Raw genomic sequence first — 22,425 nt, forward strand, 5'->3', positions numbered from 1 at the left:
ATGACCCTTTTCTCTACAGATAACCAGGCTAGCTGATTAAAATGACCCTTTTCTCTACAGATAACCAGGCTAGCTGATTAAAATGACCCTTTTCTCTACAGATAACCAGGCTAGCTGATTAAAATGACCCTTTTCTCTACAGATAACCAGGCTAGCTGATTAAAAAATGATGACCCTTTTCTCTACAGATAACCAGGCTAGCTGATTAAAATGACCCTTTTCTCTACAGATAACCAGGCTAGCTGATTAAAATGACCCTTTTCTCAGATAACCAGGCTAGCTGATTAAATGACCCTTTTCTCTACAGATAACCAGGCTAGCTGATTAAAATGACCCTTTTCTCTACAGATAACCAGGCTAGCTGATTAAAATGACCCTTTTCTCTACAGATAACCAGGCTAGCTGATTAAAATGACCCTTTTCTCTACAGATAACCAGGCTAGCTGATTAAAATGACCCTTTTCTCTACAGATAACCAGGCTAGCTGATTAAAATGCTGAATAGCTCCGAACATATGTTCAATGTAATTGAATTACACAATTAGATAAAGTTGCGTGAAAGAGAATTATCAAGGTTGTTGAGAAATGCGTACAGTGGCTTGCGAAAGTATTCACCCCCCTTGGCATTTTTCCTATTTTGTCGCCTTACAACCTGGAATTAAAATATATGTTTTTTTTAATCATTTGATTTACACAACATGCCTACCACTATGAAGATGCTAAATATTTTTTATTGTGAAACAAACAAGATATAAGACAAAAAAAATCTGCAAACTTGAGCTTGCATAACTATTCACCCCCCAAAAGTCAATACTTTGTAGAGCCACCTTTTGCAGCAATTACAGCTGCAAGTCTCTTGGGGTATGTATCTATAAGCTTGGCATATCAAGCCACTGGGATTTTTGCCTGTTCTTCAAGGCAAAATTGCTTCAGCTCCTTCAAGTTGGATGGGTTCCGCTGGTGTAAAGCATTCTTTAAGTCATACCACAGATTCTCAATTGGATTTAGGTCTGGGCTTTGACTAAGCCATTCCAAGACATTTAAATGTTTCCCCTTAAACCACTCAAGTGTTGCTTTAGCAGCATGCTTAGGGTCATTGTCCTTCTGGAAGGTGAACCTCCATCCCAGTCTCAAATCTCAGGAAGACTGAAACAGGTTCCCTAAAGAATTTCCCTTTATTTAGCGCCATCCATCATTCCTTCAATTCTGACCAGTTTCCCAGTCCCTGCTGATGAAAAACATCCCCACAGCATGCTGCTGCCACCACCATGCGTTACTGTGGGGATGTTGTTCTTGGGGTGATGAAAGGTGTTGTGTTTGCGCCAGACATAGCATTTTCCTTGATGGCTAAAAAGCTTAATTTTAGTCACATCTGACCAGAGTACCTTCTTCCATATGTTTGGGGAGTCTCCCACATGCCTTTTGGCGAACACCAAACATGGTTGCTTATTTTTTTCGGGACGCTCTTCCGTAAAGCCCAGCTCTGTGGAGTGTATGGTTTAAAGTGGTCCTATGGACAGATACTCCAATCTCTGCTGTGGAGCTTTGCAGCTCCTTCAGAGTTATCTTTGGTCTCATTGTTGCCTCTCTGATTAATGCCCTCCTTGCCTGGTCCGTGAGTTTTGGTGGGCGTCCCTCTTGGCAGGTTTGTTGTGGTGCCTTATTCTTTCCATTTTTTAATAATGGATTTAAATGTTGCTTCGTGTGGTGTTCAAAGGATTGGATATTTTTATACAACTCAACCCTGATCTGTACTTCTCCACAACTTTGTCCCTGACCTGTTTGGAGAGCTCCTTGGTCTTCAATGCCGCTTGCTTGGTGGTGGCCCTTGCTTATTGGTGTTGCAGACTCTGGGGCTTTTCAGAACAGGTGTAGAGTTGAAGTCGGAGGTTTACATTCAAACACTCCACACATTTCTGGTTAACAAACTATAGTTTTGGCAAGTTGATTATGACATCTACTTTGTGCATGACATGAGTCATTTTTCCAACAATTGTTTACAGACATATTATTTCACCCTATCACAATTCCAGTGGATCAAAAGTTTACATACACTAAGTTGACTGTGCCTTTAAACAGCTTGGAACATTTTCCAGAAGATTCTGTCATGGTTTTAGAAGCTTCAGATAGGCTAATTAACATAGTTTACATAATTGGAGTCAATTGGAGGTGTACCTGTGGATGTATTTCAAGAACTACCTTCAAACTCAGTGGCTCTTTGCTTGACATGATGGGAAAATCAAAATAAATCAGCCAAGACCCCCCCCAAAATTGTACACCTCCACAAGCCTGGTCAATCCTTGGGAGCAATTTACAAATGCCTGAAGGTACCATGTTCATCCTGTACGTTCAGGAAGGAGGCGCGTTCTGTCTCCTAGAGATGAGCGCACTTTGGTGCAAAAAGTGCAAATCCCAGAACAACAACAAAGGACCCTGTGAAGATGCTGGAGGAAACAGGTACAAAAGTATCTATATCCACAGTAAAACGAGTTCTATATCGACGTAACCTGAAATGGCGGTTTGCAACTGCAACTACGGTTTGCAACTGCACATGGGGACAAAGATCATGCTTTTTGGAGAAATGTCCTCTGGTCTGATGAAACAAAAATAGAACTGTTGGGCCATAATGACCATTGTTATGTTTGGAGGAAAAAGGGGGAGGCTTGCAAGCCGAAGAACACCATCCCAACCGTGAAGCACAGGGTGGCAGCATCATGTTGTGGGGGTGCTTTGCTGCAGGAGGGACTGGTGTATTTCACAAAATAGATGGTATCATGAGGGAGGAAAATTATGTGGATATATTGAAGCAACATCTCAAGACATCAGTCAGGCAGTTGAGCTTGTTCGCAAATGGGTCTTCCAAATGGACAATGACCCCAAGCATACTTCCGAAGTTGTGGCAAAAAGGCTTAAGGACAACAACGTCAAGGTATTGGAGTGGCCATCACAAAGCCCTGACCTCAATCCTATAGACAATTTGTGGGCAGAACTGAAAAAGCATGTGTGAGCAAGGAGGCCTACAAGCCTGATTCAGTTACACCAGCTCTGTCAGGAGGAATGGGCCAAAATTCACCCAACTTATTGTGGGAAGCTTGTGGAAGGCTACCCGAAACGTTTGAACCAAGTTAACGATTTAAAGGCAATGCTACCAAATACTAATTGACTGTATGTAAACTTCTGACCCACTGAGAATGTGATAAAAGTTGAAAGCTGAAATAAATAATTTTCTCTCCAATTATTCTGACATTTCACATTCTTAACATAAAGTGGTGATCCTAACTGACCCAAGACAGGCTATTTTTACTTGGATTAAATATCAGGAATTGTGAAAAACGGAGATTAAACGTATTTGGCTAAGGTGTATGTAAACTTCTGACAGATCATGTGACACTTAGATTGCACACAGGTGGACTTTAACTAATTATGTGACTTCTGAAGGTAATTGGTTGCAACAGAACATATTTAAGGGCTTCATAGAAAAGTGGGTGAATACATATTCAAGTACCACTTTTTCATTTTTTTAATTTTTTGAAACAAGGTATTTTTTTAAATTTCACTTCACCAATTTGGACTATTTTCTGTATATCCATTACATGAAATCCAAATAAACATCCATTTAAATTACAGGTTGTAATGCAACAAAATAGGAAAAATGCCATGAATACTTTTGCAAGGCATTGTAACAAACAGTATATCTTACTTGAGCTGGGTGGCCATGAGTCCCTGTCTGTGGGGTTGGCTCTTCGTCCTGGTGACTTGTATGGACCCTACAAGAAGACAGAGTCACAGTTACTAGAAGAAATGCCAATTCAGCCAGTCACGATGTGCACACGATAAACACATGATTATGACATCAGTTGCAAAATATAACTCTAACAGCATACACACAGCACCCACCTCTGTGGTCTTCTGTGTGTATTGTTGTGTGTGTCCTTCTCTGTCCTGCTGCCTGCGGCGTGTGTCGAGTGTGTATAGGCGGTCCATGAGACTGGCCACCCCTTGCTCCAGTGTGTCCAGGGTGTGATGCTGAGGGTCGTGACCTGAGAAACCATCCCTCAGACTACGCAGGGCCTCCCTCACCAGCTGCAGTTCCTCTGACTGCTAATACACACAAAATGACATAAAATACTAGAACTGGTGGCCAGGCCAATTTGAAGGTTGTTGATCATTTGGCTATGGCCTTTAACCTCCAGTAGGCAGCTATAACGATGACATGAAACACACATTAAATTAATCACACACTCCCTCCCACCCACACTCCCTCCCAGGAAATGTACATACAGTGCCTTTAGAATGTATTCAGACCCCTTGACTTTTCCAACATTTTGTTAGGCTACAGCCTTATTCTAAATGTTCACCTCAATTTACACACATTACCCTTTAATGTCAAGGGGGGGGGGGATACATTTTTGCTAATTTATAAAAAATGAAATATAAGATTTACAGTATTCAGACCCCTTACTCAGTACTTTGTTAAAGCACCTTTGGCAGCGATTACAGCCTCAAGTCTTCTTGGGTATGACGCTACAAGCTTGGCACACCTGTATTTAGGGAGTTTCTCCCATTCTTCTCTGCAGATCCTCTCAAGTTTTGTCAGGTATGTTCGATCGGGTCGTTGTCCTGTTGGGAGGTGAACCTTCGCCCCAGTCTGAGGTCTTGAGCACTCTGGAGCGAGTTTTAATTAAGGATCTCTCTGTACTTTGCTCTGTTCATCTTTGCCTCGATCCTGCCTAGTCTCCCAGTCCCTGCTGCTGAAAAAACATCCCCACAGCATGATGCTGCCACCACCTTGCTTCACAGTAGGGACATTTAAATTTATGTTTGTCATTTAGGCCAGAGAGTTCAATCTTGGTTTCCAGAGCAGATAATCTTGTTTCTCATGGTATGACATCAGTGGAACAGCCACTTTACAAACTCATCAAATCTTTTACTGAGAAGGCTTCCGTCTTGCCATCCTAGGTACCATAAAGAGTCTGATTGGTTCAGGTGCTGCAGGTGGTGATTGATGGATGTCCTTCTGGAGGGAGTTTGTCTCCACCAGGGAACTCAGAGCTCCGAACAGTTTTGACCTGGGCTGAGCAAGGCCCTTCTCCCCAGTGGTAGGAGGCGGGCTGCCAGAGGTGGATGAACGCAGTGCCCTTGTTTGGGTGTAGGGCCTGATTCAGAGCCTGGCCACTGGTTCTGAGGTGCCTTCCTGCAGAACATTTTCCGTACCCTTCACCATGGTCTGTGCGGATCGACACAACCCTTCTCAGTAGGGATGGTGCTCAGGTTTCCTTCAAATGTGATGCTTGTTTTTGCTCTGACAGGCCAAAGAGTTCAATCTTGGTTTCATCAGACAGATAATCTTGTTTCTATGGTCAGTCTTTAGCCACTTTAAACAATGTCTGCCTTTATAGGGGTTACTTCCTACATTATTCATCTCATACCATAAAGGTCTGATACTGTAGTGCTATCTAGAGATGGATGTCCTTCTGGAAGGTTCTAGCCATCTCCACAGAGGAACTCTAGAGCTTTGTCTACATAGTCATCCATCAGGTTACTGACCAAGGCCCTTCTCCCCTGTATGCTGCCCTTTACCAGGGCTGTCACTTCATAGAGTCTTGGTGGTTCCAAATTCTTCCATTTACAATGTGGATAAGACCACTGTGTTTTGGACCTTCAATGTTAGAACATTTTTGGTTATCACTGCATTGTCGGAACTAGAAGCACAAGCATTTCGCTACACTCGCATTAACATCTGCTAACCATGTGTATGTGACAAATAAAATTTGATTTGATTTGATTTGTGTGCTTTCCAAATCATGTCCAATCAATTGAATTTACCACAGGTGGACACCAATAAAGTTGTAGAAACATCTCAAGGATGATCAATGGAAACAGGATGCACTTGAGCTCAATTTTGAGTCTCATAGCAAAGGGTCTGAATCCTTATGTAAAAAAAATATATATTTGTAAAAATGTCTAAAAACCTGTTTTTGCTTTGTCATTGTGTGGTATGGTTTGTAGAATCCTGAGGATTTAAAAAAAAAAGTTTTTTAGAATAAGGTTGTAACGTAGCAAAATGTGGAAAAAGTCAAGGGGTCTGAATACTTTACGAATGCACTGTAGGCGTACATGACTCACAGCTGTGTGTTGAAAGGCCGGACCAGGGGGTGGGCTCACAGCGTTACTGTACCCACTCTTCTCACTCCTAGATGACTGAAGAAAAATAGATATAATAAATCTTACCAACTTTGCAAGCTACAACATATACATGTCACTTACTGTAAGTGCAGTGGAAACAGTTTGATTATGGTACCATACCCTGTGGCTTCCTTCATTAGAGTTGTGCCGAGCATCATCCAGTTTCATTTGCTGTTGCTGAAGTAGTCGATCCTTTTTTCCAAGTTGCTGCTGGTTTTATAGACATATCACTGAGATATCTGATACTTTGATACATTTCAACTACATAATCATATCCAAAATTTTTAAAGTTTGTTGAAATTGTGAAAATGCACTTAGTGCCTGATCTTACCTCATACTCATTGAGTAGTTTGTTCCGATCGCTCAACTTCCGTTTGAGCTCTGCCTACAAATATACAAAAATATACTTATATTTGTAACGTGGATGAACAAAACATTTTGTGAATATTTGAATACATAAATAGATAGAGCCATTGAATATAAAGGTCAAATATTCATCCTAAATGTCAACGTGTGTATTATCATATCATCTGACTCACGTTCTCCCCCTCCAGTTGCTCTTTGTCCATACTGCACCTCAGTAGCTCCTGCTTCAGCTGCAGCACCGCAGCCTCCTGTACAGACATACGCTGCTGAAGAGCATCCTAATGAGGAAAGGCAGATCAAAGACAACGCTAGAGAGGCCGGCTTGCCTACCAAAGAGTAAGGACCCACATATGGATCATTATGAAGCCTAAAACAGAGCACACCACTCTTCTGTAAAGGAACACTGGAGGGTAAAAGGGGCTGCTGACATGAGAACTGAATAAAAGCCAGTAATCCATGTATAAGTAATGATCCAAACAAACTTAAGAGGGTTTGACTGGCAGGTCTTACCTTAATAGCCTGAAGGTGGCGTGCCTCTTGCTTGTGCCTCAGAAGCTCCCTCTGAGAGGACAGAAAGACAGACAGACTCAGAGACATTTCATTAGGAGGGGAAGGTCTGTGTTCTTATGGCAGCTCATCCACATTAAGCCCAATTACCACTGTACCTTCAGATCAAGAGCCTCCTCCATGCTTTGGTCCAGACGACTGCGGATTAGAACCTTCAAAGCGAGGGGATGAGCGGCATTATGTGAGAATAGAGAAATGTCAGAGCTTATAAGGAGACAGTGACCTGGCATGAAAGCAGGCTAAGCAGATAACATAGACTAATTCATGCTTCAACAGTATCTGCGTCTTCTCTGGACTCTAGAGTGACAGTAAAAACATTATAGCATGCCGAGGTCTGACACCGTCACATCACAGTGAGTGGCTGAACATGCTGTATTATCTAAAGTGACGAAAGAGGATGGGGGCGGACACAGTACCAGCTGCTGCTCAGAGTTAGCTCTGCTATCCCCGAAGCCCAGGGAGACGTCCTGCTCGTCCTCAGGGAGAGACCCGTGCAGCAGTAGAGCCTGGAGAGAGAAGAGAGGGATAGATACATACTGTACCTACTGTATACGTAACAAAGTCTATACACCCAGAATATATTTCACAGTATAAAAACAGAGAGAGAAAGACAGCCACACACACACACACACACACACACACACACACACACACACACACACACACACACACACACACACACACACACACACACACACACACACACACACACACACACACACACACACACACACACACACACACACACACACACACACACACACACACACACACAGATATGGCTGTACAACCTCACCTATACCACACGGCTGCCAACCTGAACTGGACAGTGAAAATAGAGCAAATGCTTGGCTTAGACATTGCAGGACCATTTTAAGCTCAGTTGGGCAGGGCGGGGTAGAGGTGGGGGGTGATTTTTATACCTGACATGATAGATTAGATTGTGCTATTTTAGAGCAGTTAAATCCTGATACCAGATAAAGCTTGGATGATCACAATCTCATTGTAAATTTACCTTATCTGGAGCCTTGAAGGGATACGTCTTAGACACACTGTCAGACCTTTATTTTCTGTGTTTTGTGTTTAGTTAGTATGGTCAGGGCGTGAGTTGGGTGGGCAGTCTATGTTTGTTTGTCATTTTACTAGTATGGTTCTCAATCAGAGGCAGGTGTCATTAGTTGTCTCTGTTGGGCAGGGGCGGGGTTTCACTGTGTGTTTGTGGGTGATTGTTTCCTGTCTCTGTGTGTGCACCAGATAGGACTGTAATTTGAGTTTTCACATTTTTTTGTTTTGTTAGTTTGTTCATGTGTACCTGATACATTAAAAGTACCATAAAATTACAGATTGGTCCTCTGATCCGTTTCGCCTCTCTTCTTCGAAGAAGAGAGGCAACCGTTACAGAATCACCCACCACAATCGGACCAAGCGGCGTGGTAAAGGACACGACAGCAGCAGCAGCATCAACAACAGAGGCCACCATCACAGGACTCCTGGACATGGGAGCAGATATGGAACGGAGAGGGACCCTGGGCATGGGGAAAATCACAGAGCTCTCATGAGGAGCCAGCACGGCAGTGCGACAGGTACGAGAGGCAGCCCCAAATTTTTTTGGGGGCACACGAGGGGTGGTACTTAGCAGACCTGAGCTCATCTGAGCAGCACATTACTGGTCAGGAATGCGGTTGGGATAGTGCGTGTCCATCCGGTGCGCTATAGGGCACAGTGCCACTGGGCATTGAGCCACATGCCTTCCGGGTCTTACGCAGTCTGGGTCCAGGTTATCCTGCGCCGGCTCTGCGTGCTGTGTCTCCGGGCGCTGGGACAGTGCGTCCTCTGCCTGCTCCGCTCGTACCGGGCAACTGTGGGAACAAGAAATATTAAGTAGTTGTCCAGCCTGGGGAAGTGGTGCCAACACCAGAAGTTAGCCCGGTCTTTCAGGTCCTCCTAACACCAAGCCTTGAAAGTCTCATAGAACCCCACGCACCAAAAATGCCGGAGCGTTCCGCCCCAGAGCCTCCCGCCTGTCCGGCGCCGCTGCCGGAGCCTCCCGCCTGTCCGGCGCCGCTGCCGGAGCCTCCCGCCTGTCCGGCGCCGCTCCGGAGCCTCCCGCCTGTCCGGAGCCTCCCGCCTGTCCGGCGCCGCTGCCGGAGCTCCCGCCTATCCGGCGCCACTGCCGGAGCTCTCCCGCCTGTCAAATCCCGCCTGTCCGGCGCTGCTGCCACGGAGCAATCCCGCCTTGCCTTTAGATCGCCTGTCCGGCGCCGCTGCCGGAGCCTCCCGCCTGTCCGGCGCTGCTGCCGGAGCGCCCCGCCTGTCCGGCGCCGCTGCCGGAGCGTCCCGCCTGTCCGGCGCCGCTGCCGGAGCCCCTCAGCCCAGAGGCGCCAGAGCCCCTCAGCCCAGAGGCGCCAGAGCCCTCAGCCCAGAGGCGAGAGCCCCTCAGCCCAGAGGCGCCTCAGCCCAGAGGCGCCAGAGCCCCTGTCCCTCTGTCCAGAGCCCCTGTCCCTCTGTCCAGGCCCCTGCCCCTCTGTCCCGAGCTGCCCCTCTGTCCAGTGGGGTCATTGAGAGGGGTTGCCATGGTGAGAAAGCCACGGAGGCGGAAAATGAGGCGGACAAAGACAAGGGTGAAGTGGGGTCCGCGTCCCGCGCCAGAACCGCCACCGCGCGGACAGACGCCCACCCAGACCCTCCCCTATAGGTCAGGTTTTGCGGCCGGGAGTCCGCACCTTTGGGGGTACTGTCACGTTCTGACCTTTATTTTCTGTGTTTTGTGTTTAGTTAGTATGGTCAGGGCGTGAGTTGGGTGGGCAGTCTATGTTTGTTTGTCTAGGTTTTGGGAATTTCTATGTTTCGGCCTAGTATGGTTCTCAATCAGAGGCAGGTGTCATTATCTGATTGAGAATCATACTTAGGTGGCGTGGGTTTCACTGTGTGTTTGTGGGTGATTGTTTCCTGTCTCTGTGTGTGCACCAGATAGGACTGTAATTTGAGTTTTCACATTTTTTGTTTTGTTAGTTTGTTCATGTGTACCTGATAGCATTGTACCATGGAAAATTACCACGCGGCGTATTGTCCTCTGATCCGTTTCGCCTCTCTTCTTCGGAAGAAGAGGAGGCAACTTAAAGCTACACTGAACAAAAATATTAACGCAACATGTAAAGTTATTGTCCCATTTTTCATGAACTGAAAAAAAATATCCCAGAAATGTTCCATATTCACAAAAAGCTTATTTCTCTCAAATGTTGTGCACAAATTTGTTTAGATCCCTGTTAATGAGCATTTCTCCTTTGCCAAGATAATTAATCCGCCTGACAGGTGTGGCATATCAAGAAGCTGATTAAACAGCATGATCATTACAAAGGTGCACCTTGTGCAGGGGACAATAAAAGACCACTGTAAAATGTACAGTTTTGTCACACAACACAATGCCACAGATGTCTCACGTTTTGAGGGAGAGTACAATTGGCATGCTGACTGCAGGAATGTCCACCAGAATGTTCATTTCTCTACCATAAGAGAATTTGGCAGTACATCCAACCGGCCTCACAACCACAGACCGCATGTATGGCATTGTGTGGGCGAGCAGTTTGCTGATGTCTAAGTTGTAAACAGAGTGCCCCATGGTGGTGATGAGGTTATGGTATGGGCAGGCATAAGCTATGGACAACGAACACAACTGCATTTTATAGATGTCAATTTGACTGCACAGAGATACTGTGACTAGATCCTGAGGCCCATTGTCGTGCCATTCATCCACCGCTATCACCTCATGTTTCAGCATGATAATGCATGGCCCCATGCCGCAATGATCTGTACACAATTCCTGGAAGCTGGAAGCCAGTTCTTCCATGGCCTGCACACTCACCAGCAGTGTTGCCAACTAATTTTCAGGCTAAGTTGCTAGAGGCAGGTTGATTTGTTGCTAAAAGTTGCTAAATGACGTTGTGATGTCATTGCATGATAACGTAAAACGGCGTCATTACATAGAATACACAATAACGTTACTCAAATGAACTGGCCATCTCTGCAAAAAATATGATTTGACATTTGTTCAGCTACAGACTCCCACTCTTTTCTGTACTTCTGGCTGTACAATTTTGATTGAGATATGTTGATTGATGTTGTAAGTTCTGTTCAAGATCAAACATTCGTTACCAACTATATTCATTGGGTTTGGCTCGTCGAACCCATACAACTGCTGCTGCAGTCAGCCAACAATGATTTGCAATTTGCTGAAATTGCTGCTGGCCTACTGCTGACGACACTCACAATGCACTTTTGCAGCCAGACACGTGTGTTGTGACAGTATGTGCCAGAAAAAAATATTTTTTGTGTAATTTTGAGGGAAAATATTTGCATTTTAGCATTTGAGTCACTTTTCAAAAGTTGCTAAAAGTTCCACATTTTTAAAAGTAGCTACATTTGTTGCTAGGTGCTGTTTGGAGAAAAAAAAAACGTTTCCAGGGTAGTCTGAAAAGTTGATAAATCTAGCAACAAAATTGGTAAATTGGCATCACTGCTCACCAGACATGTCACCCATTAAGCTTGTTTGGGATGCTCTGGATCAAGGTGTACGACATCGTGTTCCAGTTCCTGCCAATATCCAGCAACTTCGCACAGCCATTGAAGTGGAGTGGGACAACATTCCACAGGCCAAAATCAATAGCCTGATCAACTCTATGCGAAGGAGATGTTTCGCGCTGCATGAAGCAAATTCTGACCCACGCACCTATCTTTTTCTAAGGTACAGTATCTGTGACCAACAGACGCATATTTGTATTCCCAGTCATGTGAAATCTATAGATTAGGACCTAATTAATTAATTTGATATCCTGATATCCTTATATGAACTGTAACTCAGTAAAATCTTTGAAATTGTTGCATATTGCGTTTTATATTTTTGTTCAGCATATGTTTGTCTGACTTACTGTGTGTATCTGGGTGGCAGGTATTTGTGTGTATGGGGCGGCATTGGGACAGTAACCGAAAGGTTGCTGGATCGAATCCCTGAGCTGACAAGATAAAACATCTGTTGTTTTGCCCCTGAACAAGGCAGTATAAGAATTTGATATAAGAATTTGTTCTTAACTGACTTGCCTAGTTAAATAAAGGTTGTTGTTTTTTAAAATCTGTGTGTGTCAAGCTTATTGTGTTTTTATATTCATTTCTATTTCTATTAGTTTTAAGATTGTTATTTCATTTACATTTACATTTACATTTAAGTCATTTAGCAGACGCTCTTATCCAGAGCGACTTAGTTTTCAGATCCACATGACTACTTTTAATTTAGTTTTAAGTTTCATAAAAAACAGTTCTATTTCGTTCTTATATTATTTTGTTTCTGTTTTAGTGTTACAGACAGAAAGATGCTATGGTAGGAGCCATCTCACTGGATGCGTTCGAGCGGATCACTTTGGTTAAGTGTCACTGCCTTTCAAAGTGTGTTGCATTCTGGGGAAAAAATTGTGCCTACATGTCGACTGCAGGAACTTTACAAAAATCATGTGATCAAAGGTCATGAAGTTCTGACTGCAGTCAAAGGCAAGTTTCTGCAGTTTCTCTTCATCAACTTCGTCCTGTAGCCATCGCCTGTATTATGGGAGGCTTTATTGTCAACAAATCACTAGGGTACAGTAGATATATACAAATAAATGTGATATTGACCTAATTGATTGTACAATGTTTTATACACATAGTATTGTATTATGACTTCAGTTTGTGAGTGTGTGATATGGGGGTTAGAAATATTTTGACTTTATAAAGAAAACCTTTAATAAAACACTGCCATGTTGATCTGAGCCATTCCACTGCACACACACTGGTTGAATCAACGTTGTTTCCACATAATTTCATTTCAATTACATTGAAATAACGTGGAATAGAGGTTAAATTGACGTCTGTGCCCAGTGGGTTACTGTTGGAAAACCACATTAGTGTCCGACTTTTGGCTGTCCCAGATGCACTTCCCCCAACTTCACTCCTCGACTTTCGTCTGCAGTCGGTTGCTTCAGCCTTACCACTCGAACGTGCCCAAAATCTGCAGTGCTGCTCGTGGTTAGTCATCTCGCTGAGTCTACCTTTAAATGATGAAGTCAAAAACTATAATGGAACATAATTCATGATGGTTTTTTATTTTACCTTTAGTTTGTTTTGGAGTCTTAGAATATAGTTTTAGCATGGTTTTAGTTTTTCAAACAAGTTTGTTAATTATTTTATTTCAGTTTACTCATTTGTTTTTGTTTTAGTTTCAGTTTTAGTTTACTATATAACCTTGGTTTATGTGTGTATGTGTGTGCAGGTGTGCGGGTGCATGCATGTGTGTGTGTGTGTGTGTGTGTGTGTGTGTGTGTGTGTGTGTGTGTGTGTGTGTGTGTGTGTGTGTGTGTGTGTGTGTGTGTGTGTGTGTGTGTGTGTGTGTGTGTGTGTGTGTGTGTGTGTGTGTGTGTGTTGTTAGTTACCTGCAGGCGGAACACCATCCTCCTGGCCTCCTGCATCTCCTTTTCCAGCTGCTCCTGGTGACACTCCAGCTGCTCCTCCCATGATCTCTCCTCCTCTGGCCCACCATGCCCTGTGGCAGGACGCAGGCCGCAGAGAGACAACACCTCTTCTGGAGGGCACAGACAGACACGTGGACAGACAGACAGACAGACAGACAGACAGACAGACAGACAGACAGACAGACAGACAGACAGACAGACGGACAGACGGACAGACGGACGGACGGACGGACGGATGGACAGACAGATGGATAGATGGACAGACAGATGGATAGATGGACAGACAGATGGATAGATGGACAGAGACAGAAACAGACCGGGCATGATAAAACATCGTTTTTGTTGCAGGTTAATCAAATGGAAACAGATCTCAGCACGAGAAAATGGATGTGCAGCCAACCTGTATCAGATTTCCTTTCCGTCAACTCTGATTTGTTATCCCCAGGCTCGGTGTGGTCTTCAGATTGAGCTGAGATAAATGCTTCTTTAGGAGTGTCTGTGGACTGAGCGATGATGTACTCTTCTTTAGGGGAGTGTGCAGGGCTGGCTGAACTGAGGCTGCAACAGATGGTGTGAAAAGACAGGAATAAGGAATGACTTTGTTTGCTGCTGAGCCAAATAAAAAGAAACAGTAAATAAATATAAAAGGAAGACATTATTCTTCTTGAAATGACATATACTGTACATAAATGCCATCTGGACTAAGCAATATTTCAACTGAATGATACACTGTGAACATACACTCCCTCCGTATTTATTTGGACAGTGAAGCTAAAACTTTAAATTTAGCTCTATACTCCAGCATTTTGGACTTGAGATCAAGCGTTTCATATGCAACTGACAGTATGTATGAAAATACACTCAAATAAGAGGTGACATTCTGTACAGTGGCCTCATATTAAACATTTGATATCAAATCCAAAATGATGGAATATAGAGCCAAACTAAACGTTTTAGCAAATAAATATGGAGGGAGTGAAAGTAAACACAGAGATGGACTTTGTTTGTTCATTCATTCATTCAACTTGATTGACACAAACATAAGTGACTGTTTGTATGAAGTTTTACTTAAATTAGAATACACTTTACAGGCAACAGCAGACACATTGGACACATTGAGTCAAACAACTATTTCAAAAAGTAAAATAGGGGCAGGATTTAGAAACATGCTGTTTTAGTGTTTTGGGGATGAACACATTCTTAGGATAATTCTTTCCTCAGGAGACATCAATTCAAAACAAACAATGATTTCAATGTCTCTGAGAGGATTATTTCCTCTTTCAGCACGTATTTAGTCTGTTATATACTGAGTCTGTAAGGTACTGGGTCTGTTAGGTACGGAGTCTGTTTGGTACTGGGTCTGTTAGGTACGGAGTCTGTTAGGTACTGGGTCTGTTATATAGTCATTCTCTTAGGTACTGAGTTTGTTAGGTACTGGGTCTGTTATATTGTCAGTCTGTAAGGTACTGGGTCTGTTATGTACTGAGTCTGTTAGGTACTGGTTCTGTTATATAGTCTGTAAGGTACTGGGTCTGTTATGTTGAGTCTGTTAGGTACTGGGGTCAATCAGTACTGGTTCTGTTATATAGTCAAGTCTGTTAGGTAGTGGGTCTGTTAGGTACTGGGTCTGTTAGGTAGGTACTGGGTCTGTTAGGTACGGAGTCACGGAGTCTGTTGTACTGGGTCTGTTAGGTACAGAGTCTGTTAGGTACTGGGTCTGTTATATAGTCATTCTCTTAGGTACTGAGTTTGTTAGGTAGTCTGTCTTAGGTACTGGGTCTGGGTCTGTTATGTACTGAGTCTAGGAGTCTGTTCAGGTACTGGTTCTGTTATATAGAAGTCATGACTGTCTGTTAAAAGCGTCTGCTAAATGGCATATATTATTATTATTATTATATTATTATTATTATTGTTATATAGTCAATCTGTTCGGTAGTGGGTCTGTTATATAGTCAGTCTGTTAGGTCCTGGGTCTGTTATGTACTGAGTCTGTTAGGTACTGGTTCTGTTATATAGTCAATCTGTTCGGTACTGAGTCTGTTAGGTAGTGGGTCTGTTATATAGTCAGTCTGTTAGGTACTGGGTCTGTTATGTACTGAGTCTGTTAGGTAGTGGGTCTGTTATATAGTCAGTCTGTTAGGTACTGGGTCTGTTATGTACTGAGTTTGTTAGGTACTGGGTCTGTTATAAAGTCAGTCGGTTAGGTACTGGGTCTGTTATGTAGTCAGTCTGTATGTTATGATGAGGTCTAGGCCTCTTGTCATGTTCCCTCTTCTGTGTTTTTTAGAAATGGGATCCAGACATGTGTACTATGACCCCATTGGAAATGGCTCTCAGATGGGGGATTCCATGATCCGTTTGTTAGTATCTGTGGGAAAACAACCATGCTTCTGTCTGTGTTATAAAGTCATTTGCCAGACAAGGGATAAACTACACCACTATTCAGGGCAGTATGTCTGTGTATTTAAAATATGTATTTCAATTACTTTTTTGTGTATTTTGTCATTTGTATTTAACTGGCCTGAACTACAGTCCGATCTATTTTATAACAAGATACTTTAGAGAGCATGATTTATTTTGTTTTTTTGCCTACTTGAAATGCCTTTTTTGTATTTTGATAGATTTATGTATTTCATATTTTATTTTCATAAATTGTTGGGGGTATTTTATGACAAGATACATTTTGATGTATCTTTACCCATCTCTACAGCCATTCACATTTTTATTCAAATATTATGGTCTCATTCGGGGGTTAATAATAATATCTAACATGCTTTGCAAGTGTTCATTTTTACCCTTCACATTAGCATTTTGGTCATTTAGCTTCTATAGCAACTTACAGTCAGTGCATTCAACTAATGTAGAAAGAGGTAAACAAGCACATTAGCACAGTGATAGCAAGTAAAACACTCTTTTTTTACCATTACTGAAAATGTTGTTGAGGTTAAGGGGGTACTTGCAAATGTATTTTGTATTTTGAATATTCAAGATACTATACTTGTATTTTAAATCAATGCTTTGCAAAAGTATTATGCATTTTATTTTAATACCTTGGTCTTCATGGTATTTTGTCATTGTATTTTGTCATTTTTGCCCATCTCTGCCACTATTCAACATAAGACCCTTGGGCATAACATGTTGAAAAGGGGAGAGAGACTATGTTTGAACCTTTCTGCAAGATTGGTGGATGATGATGGAATGGATTTACGTATCCATATGCTACTTGGCGTGAAGAGGAATGGTGACATGAGTAATTAGACTCACATTACAGCCTGTGTGTGAGATTAATGTCTGGTTTAATGTAGTGTTAGGATGGCATCTGTCTTTTTGCAGTTCAAAAAACAACATTGCATGACTAAATTTGAGGGCTGCGAACGTATAACTGCCCTGGCTTGATCTGTCCCTTTTGCAATACCATATAATTAGATGGACTTGGGGTTGCTATAGAGAAAGAATACTACACATTGTTTTTACTTTAAGGCAATTCCATGATAAAAGAGAAATGCTGAGAATTAGATTTTTCACTTAAAAATGTATGTAAAAAAAAAAAGGATTGTCAAATTAAACAAACTGTACAACTATGTTTGCTAGTGTTGGCGAATGGATAAAGGGTAGATCAACGTAAATTATATGGTAACAGAGTGATCGTGAGGTAACAGAGTGATGTTCAGTGGACATTGTTAAAAGTAGTCCTTGTGCATATAGTTATATGGTTTGTTTAACTTTGCAATCACTGGTTTTTATTTGACATACATTTTAAAGTGAAAAATCTGAGTCTTGGCATCACTCTGTTACCATGGAATTGACGTTTGTCTACCTTTTATCCATTTACTAACACTGTGAACAGGGAGATTAATGGGGGTTAATTGGGCCACAGGTGGGTCTGTATGTGCTCTCTTACTGTGCCTCAGCTATAAATGATTAATACTGTATGTGGAGGCAGGTACCATATAATGCTTGCTTAGGTTGATATGTAATTGAGTTGGTAGGGATGTATAGAAGATACAGTATGATGACGTGAATAGAAGAATAGAGAATTAGGTTATATACAGTGCATTCGGGAAAGTATTCAGACCCCTTGACTTTTTCCACATTTTGTAATGTTACAGCCTTATTCTAAAATTGATTAAATTTGTTTTTTTCCCTCATCAATCTACACACAATACCCCATAATGACAAAGCAAAACAGGTTTTTATACACATTTACATAAGTATTCAGACCCTTTACTTTACTCAGTACTTTATTGAAGCACCTTTGCCAGCAATTACAGCCTCGAGTCGTCTTGGGTATGACACTACAAGCTTGGCAAACCTGTATTTTTTGCAGATCCTCTCAAGCTCTGTCAGGTTGGATGGGGAGAGTCGCTGCACAGCTATTTTCAGGTCTCACCAGAGATGTTAGATCGGGTTCAAGTCCGGGCTCTGACTGGGCCACTCAAGGACATTCAGAGACTTGTTCCAAAGCCACTCCTGAGTTGTCTTGGCTGTGTGCTTAGGGTCGTTGTCCAGTCTAAGGTCCTGAAAGCTCTGGAGCAGGTTTTCATCAAGGATCTCTCTGTACTTTGCTCTGTTCATCTTTCCCTCAATTCTGACAAGTATCCCAGTCCTTGCTGCTGAAAAACCTCCCCACAGCAAGATGCTGCCACCACCATGCTTCACCGTAGGGATGGATTTTATTAGTCTTTTATTGGATTAACCTTTATTTATTTAGGCAGGTCAGTTAAGAGCAAAGTCTTATTCCAAATGACGGCCTAGCAAAAGGCAAAAAGGCAAAAAGGCATCCTGAGGGACTGGGCTGGAATTAAAAATAAAACATGAAATACAAATATAGGACAAAGCACACATCACAAAAAGAGAGACACCACAACACTACATAAAGAGAGACCTAAGACAACAACATTGCATGGCAGCAACACATGCAACAAAGCATGGTAGCAACACAACATGATAACAACATGGTAGCAACACAACTTGGCAGCAGCCCAACATGGTAGCAGCACAAAAATGGGAGCAGCACAAACATGGTGCAAACATAATTGGGAACAGACAACAGCACAAAGGGCAAGAATGTAGAGACAACAATACATCAGGTGAAGCAGCCACAACTGTCAGTAAGAATGTCCACGATTTAGTCTTTGAATGAAGAGACAGATATAAAACTGTCCAATTTGAGTGTTTGTTGGGGCTCGTTCCAGTCGCTAGCTGCAGCGAACTGAAAGAGGAGCGACCCAGGGCGAACCAGTGCTTTGGGGACCTTGAACAGAATGTGACTGGCAGAACGGGTGTTGTATGTGGATGATGAGGGCTGCAGTAGGTATATCAGATAAGGGGGAGTAAGGCCTAAGAGGGTTTTATAAATAAGCATCAACCAGTGGGTCTTGCGACGGGTATACAGAGATAACCAGTTTACAGAAGAGTATAGAGTGCAGTGATGTGTCCTATGAGGAGCATTGGTGGCAAATCTGATGGCCGAATGGTAACATCTAGGTATTGGCCTTCAATGATTGACCTTCAATGCTGCATACATTTGGTACCCTTCCCCAGATCTGTGCCTCGACACAATTCTGTCTCTGAGCTCTACGGACAATTCCTTCGACCTCATGGCATGGTTTTTGCTCTGACATGCACTGTCAACTGTGGGACCTTATATAGACAGGTGTGTGCCTTTCCAAATCATGTCCAATCCATTGACTTAACCACAGGTGGACTCCAATCAAGTTGTAGAATCATCTCAAAGATGATCAATGGAAACAGGATGCTCCTAAGCTCAATTTTTAGTCTCATAGCAAAGACTCTGAAAACTTACTGTATGTGAATAAAGTATTTCTGTTTTTATTTTATTTTATTTTTTGCTAACATTTCTAAAACCCTGTTTTCGCTTTGTCAGTGTGGGATATTGTGTGTAGATTGATGAGGAAAATGTTTTATTTAATCCATTAAAGAATAAGGCTGTAATGTAACATTTTTGGGAAAAGTGAAGGGGTCTGAATACTTTCCGAATGCACTGTACCATCATACTCAGGAAGTTTGGAAAATGTTCTGTCATAAGGGGCCTACTTTGATGATTCTAGTGAGCTACAGAGAAACAAGGACAGCCGGTCACAGTGGTCTGGTCACCATCTTATCTGATTCTACTGAAGTGATTATCCCTAAGTACTCCACTGCAACTCATTTCAAATCATCTTGGAATCAGAACTGCAGGCAAAGACGTATGAAGTACATGCCAACCAATGTTCTGTATAAACCACTCTTATCACGGAACCGCCCTTCCTTTGCCCTGGGTGCAGTTTGTTGTAGCTACATGTGGTCATTTCTGTGGATTTCCCTTAAAGGGTGTACCCTGCTGATCTGTTGTGCCAACTGAAACAACAACATAGGGTAGAGATACCAAAATTAGCCACTGAGATTAGCAAGAGATGAGCTTCACTTCAGCATATCTGGTCTTTGCATGTCTTTTGTAATCCCTTTATTTTATATTATTTAACCAGGAAGGGCTCATTGAGATTAAAATATATTCTTCAAGAGCGCCCTGGCCAAGATAGGCAGCACCAAGTCATTACAAAAGAAATTACAGACAGACAACATGAAAAACTACAAGTAATCTAGTATAAACCATTGAATTCACAAGAGTATAAAACAGCAAATTAAAAACATTGACAGGTCAGGGAATCAGCCCCCAAATCCTTTATCAGTGATTTAAAAACACCAATCGGGACAAGTTCTTCCAGTTTAAAAGTATTTTATAAGGTGTTCCAAGACGATGGCGCAGAGTACATAACAGCCCTTTTACCAAATTCAGTTCGGACATTTGGAACAGTTAGCAGGATAAAGTCCAGCGAACGAAGAGAGTACCCACCACATTTCTGAACAATAAATATGCACAAATAAAAAGGTAGTAAACCCAAAATGGCTTTGTAAATAAAAGTATACCAGTGGCTGAGCCTACGAGTGACTAGAGAAGGCCAGCCAACCCTGGTATACAAAGTGGAGTGGTGCGTAAGGGTTTTTCAGTTTAAAATAAATCTCAAAGTGCCATGGTAAAGAGTGTCAATTGATCTCAAACACTGAGCCGAAGCATTCACATATAAAATATCCCCATACAGCTGAAGTTGTAAGTTTACATACACTTAGGTTGGAGTCATTAAAACACATTTTTTCAACCAATCCACAAATTTCTTGTTAACAAACAAAAGTTTTGGAAAGTCGGTTAGGACGTTACTTTGTGTATGACACAAGTCATTTTTCCAACAATTGTTGACTGAGAGATTATTTCACTTATAATTCACTGTATCACAATTCCAGTGTGTCAGAAGTTTACACACATTAAGTTGACTGTGCCTTTAAACAGCTTGGAAAATTCCAGAAAATTATGTCATGGCTTTAGAAGCTTCTGATAGGCTAATTGACATCATTTGAGTCAATTGGAGGTGGACCTGTGGATGTATTTCAAGGCCTACCTTCAAGCAGTGCTTCTTTGCTTGACATCATGAGAAAATCAAAAGAAATGCCTGAAGGTACCATGTTCATCTGTACAAACAATAGTACGCAAATATAAACACCATGGGACCATGCAGTCGTCATACCGCTTAGGAAGGAGACGCATTCTGTCTCCTAAAGATGAACGTACTTTAGTGTGAAAAGTGCTAATCAATCCCAGAACAACAGCAAAGGACCTTGTGAAGATGCTGGAGAAAACAGGTACAAAAGTGTCTATATCCACAGTAAAACGAGTCCTATATCAACATAACCTGAAAGGCCTCTCAGCAAGGAAGATGCCACTGCTCCATAACCGCCATAAAAAAGTCAGACTACGGTTTGCAACTGCACACGGTGGTGTCAGCATCATGTTGTGGGGGTGCTTTGCTGCAGGAGGGACTGGTGCACTTCACAAAATAGATGGCATCATGAGGAGAGAAAATTATGTGGATATATTGAAGCAACATCAAGACATCAGTCAGGAAGTTAAAGCTTGGTCACAAATGGGTCTTCCAAACGGACAATGACCCCAAGCATACTTCCAAAGTTGTGGCAAAAAGGCTTAAGGACAACAAAGTCAAGGTATTGTTGTGGACATCACAAAGACCTGACCTCCGTCCCATAGAAAAGTTGTGTGCAGAACTGAAAAAGCCTGTGCGAGCAAGGAGGCCTACAATCCTGACTCAGTTACACCAGCTCTGTCAGGAGGAATGGGCCAAATGTCACCCAACTTATTGTGGGAAGCTTGTGGAAGGCTACCCAAAAAGTTTGACCCAAGTTAAACAATTTAAAGGCAATGCTACCAAATACTAATTGAGTGTATGTAAACTTCTGACCCACTGGGAATGTATTGAAAGTATTAAAAGCTGAAGTAAATAAATCTCTCTCCTATTATTCTGACATTTCGCATTCTTACAATAAAGTGGTGATCCTAACTGACGGAAGACAGGGAATTTTTACTAGGATTAAAGGTCAGGAATTGTGAAAAACTGAGTTTAAATGTATTTGGCTAAGGTGTACGTGAACTTCCGACTTCAACTGTATAAAATATAGTAAATCCTCTTGAAATAATAAATGTTTTTACCTCATATCTGTCTTCAATATAACTGAATTGCTTTATATTTTCAATATTATCTTTGAAAGAGGATCACATGCACACATTCAAGACCTGTGGCCTAGTTTTACAGTATAATGTAATTTGTTTGTTCACTGTCAATTTATTTCGGGTTAGAAATAAAACCTCCACTATGGTGGGCAAATATTAAACAGAAATTATCCTAATCTCTGGAACTAAATACTATATAACACTAAAACACAATATGAGATTGGACATGCTC

The 22,425-nt window shown here is 42.2% G+C and overlaps 1 protein-coding gene across 5 annotated transcripts in view; it reads right to left on the reverse strand.

Moving 5' to 3' along the window:
- Window positions 1–22,425, reverse strand: part of LOC118361353 (dixin-A-like) — a 30,299-nt gene that overhangs the window by 6,761 nt on the left and 1,113 nt on the right. For 2 of the 5 annotated variants that reach the window (XM_035741258.2, XM_035741663.2), the window contains exons 2-12: window positions 14,013–14,170; window positions 13,574–13,722; window positions 7,535–7,624; window positions 7,217–7,270; window positions 7,062–7,112; window positions 6,725–6,829; window positions 6,517–6,570; window positions 6,306–6,395; window positions 6,126–6,200; window positions 3,897–4,100; window positions 3,700–3,766 (exon numbers count right to left, since the gene is read on the reverse strand). In XM_035741258.2, coding sequence (XP_035597151.1) covers window positions 3,700–3,766; window positions 3,897–4,100; window positions 6,126–6,200; window positions 6,306–6,395; window positions 6,517–6,570; window positions 6,725–6,829; window positions 7,062–7,112; window positions 7,217–7,270; window positions 7,535–7,624; window positions 13,574–13,722; window positions 14,013–14,170 — 1,097 coding nt within the window. The remainder of the gene's footprint in view (window positions 1–3,699; window positions 3,767–3,896; window positions 4,101–6,125; window positions 6,201–6,305; window positions 6,396–6,516; window positions 6,571–6,724; window positions 6,830–7,061; window positions 7,113–7,216; window positions 7,271–7,534; window positions 7,625–13,573; window positions 13,723–14,012; window positions 14,171–22,425) is intronic. The other 3 variants (XM_035741503.2, XM_035741418.2, XM_035741342.2) reach the window with 3 other exon arrangements.

The sequence above is a fragment of the Oncorhynchus keta genome, chromosome 1, assembly GCF_023373465.1.
Source record: "Oncorhynchus keta strain PuntledgeMale-10-30-2019 chromosome 1, Oket_V2, whole genome shotgun sequence".
In the NCBI taxonomy this organism is placed as follows: domain Eukaryota; kingdom Metazoa; phylum Chordata; class Actinopteri; order Salmoniformes; family Salmonidae; genus Oncorhynchus; species Oncorhynchus keta.